The 1,869-nt window shown below is 33.9% G+C and overlaps 1 protein-coding gene across 1 annotated transcript; it reads left to right on the forward strand.

The window, feature by feature from the left end:
* Nucleotides 1–453: 453 nt before the first annotated feature.
* On the forward strand, nt 454–1,549 carry LOC142872917 (HIG1 domain family member 1A, mitochondrial). The gene has a single exon (XM_076006481.1). It carries the CDS (start codon nt 503–505, stop codon nt 782–784), a length of 282 nt encoding a protein of 93 aa, XP_075862596.1. The 5' UTR covers nt 454–502; the 3' UTR covers nt 785–1,549.
* The last annotated feature ends 320 nt before the right edge of the window (nt 1,550–1,869 follow it).

Below are 1,869 nucleotides of genomic sequence, written 5' to 3' on the forward strand. Positions count from 1 at the left end.
CCACATATACAGAAGTCCCTTGGTATCTGTGGGAGATTGGTGCCAGAACCCCTGCTGATAACAAATCCCTGATATAAAATGGTGTAGTATCTGCATACCACCTACACACATCCTCTTGTGTACTTTCAATCATCTCTGGATTACTTATAACACCTATTACAATGTAAATGCTATATAAATAGTTGAAATACTATATTTTAGGGAAATAATGACAAGAAAAAAAGTCTGTTGATGTTCAGTACAGGCATAACCATTGATATTTTTCCAAATATTTTTGACCCATGGTTGGTTGAATTGACAGATACAGAACCCGTGCACATGCCAATTGTATTATAAATAATGATAATAAAGATTATGTGGCTACAGAGAAAATATTTCATGATGTTATATTTAAAGATATATGTATGTATATTGGTCATTAATGCATGTTGATTGAAAGTAAAATATGGAGTGGGGCCGTCAGGGGTTTTCTCGCTCTGGGAAGATTCTTCAAGCAATCAATATGTCAACCAACACAGATGTTTCTCTTTCTTCATATGATGAAGATCAGGGATCCAAACTTATCCGAAAAGCTAAGGAGGCACCATTTGTCCCCATTGGAATGGCAGGTTTTGCAGCAATTGTTGCATATGGATTATACAAATTGAAGAGCAGGGGAAATACTAAAATGTCCGTTCACCTGATACACATGCGCGTGGCAGCCCAAGGCTTTGTTGTGGGAGCAATGACTCTGGGTATGGGCTATTCCATGTATCAGGAATTCTGGGCAAAACCTAAACATTAGAAGAAGAGCTGCTGTCTTTGTCTTGGTCTTGTTGGAGAAGCTTGCTATAGTTATTGAGGTTACCTATCGATGTCAAAAATAAATTATTTGAGTGAGTTCAGACAATAATACAGTATTTTGAATATTGGCTTTCTTTCTTGCAGCTTGATTTGCCTGGTGACCAAATTACTAGTGACTAGTTCACTAACTAGGTCATTCATGGGAGTCAAGTTAGCACAAAAAGAAACATGTCACCTAAATGCACTTGGTGATGTTAAAATGTCCCCCTTCTTAAACTGTTAAATGAAATTAGTTCTAAAGAGGACAGCAGGCCAACCCTGAAGTACTTCCAGTTTGCTGCAGAACATCGCATGCTTTGGGTGTCATGTAGGAGTCCTGTTTACCCCAGTTAATTTAACTTTTTTCTGCCTGTCTTGGGGACTGGTTGAGTACTTCAGTTTTGGGGACTGGTTGGCTCTTTTAGAACTCTTTTAAAAAGTGCATGAATATAATTTGTAAAGCTTTTCAAAATTGAAAGTGTATGTGTATGTGTTTAAACCAAACCTAGAAAGCTTACAACAGAGCTGTATAGTAGTAGTATTTATTTCAGAATCATGATTGTAAACATGAGAAAAACTTAATTATGGATTCCCATTTAGCCTTTTTGTAACTGCAAAATTATATTTTTGCTGCTGTTATATTTGAGTAATTTTTAAATGTCACCTTGAAATAGAAATAATATATTTTAAGCATTAATGCATAGGTAAATAAAGACCTTTTTAAAGTGTGAAAAAAAAAAAAAAAAAAAAAAGAAAGTAAAATATGTATTAGAAAATACTGGGAAGCAAATTTAGAAGTGGCTAACATTGTAATGTGTTGAAAAGATTTTGGTGTATCTATTTTTTTTCTTTTGTTTTCTTTTCTGAAGGTGTTGCAAATCACTGCATTGATTGTTACTATCTAAATTAACTTTGAATAAAGAGAAAAGTAGATCTTAAAAAGTAGTTTAAAATATTTAATTTAAACGTTCATTTTCATACTCTTGAGGTATAATTGTAGCATTCCAGAATGTTTGTAGATTATGAATCCAAATGCATGTTAGATGT

The sequence above is a fragment of the Microcebus murinus genome, chromosome 9 (assembly GCF_040939455.1).
Source record: "Microcebus murinus isolate Inina chromosome 9, M.murinus_Inina_mat1.0, whole genome shotgun sequence".
NCBI lineage: Eukaryota > Metazoa > Chordata > Mammalia > Primates > Cheirogaleidae > Microcebus > Microcebus murinus.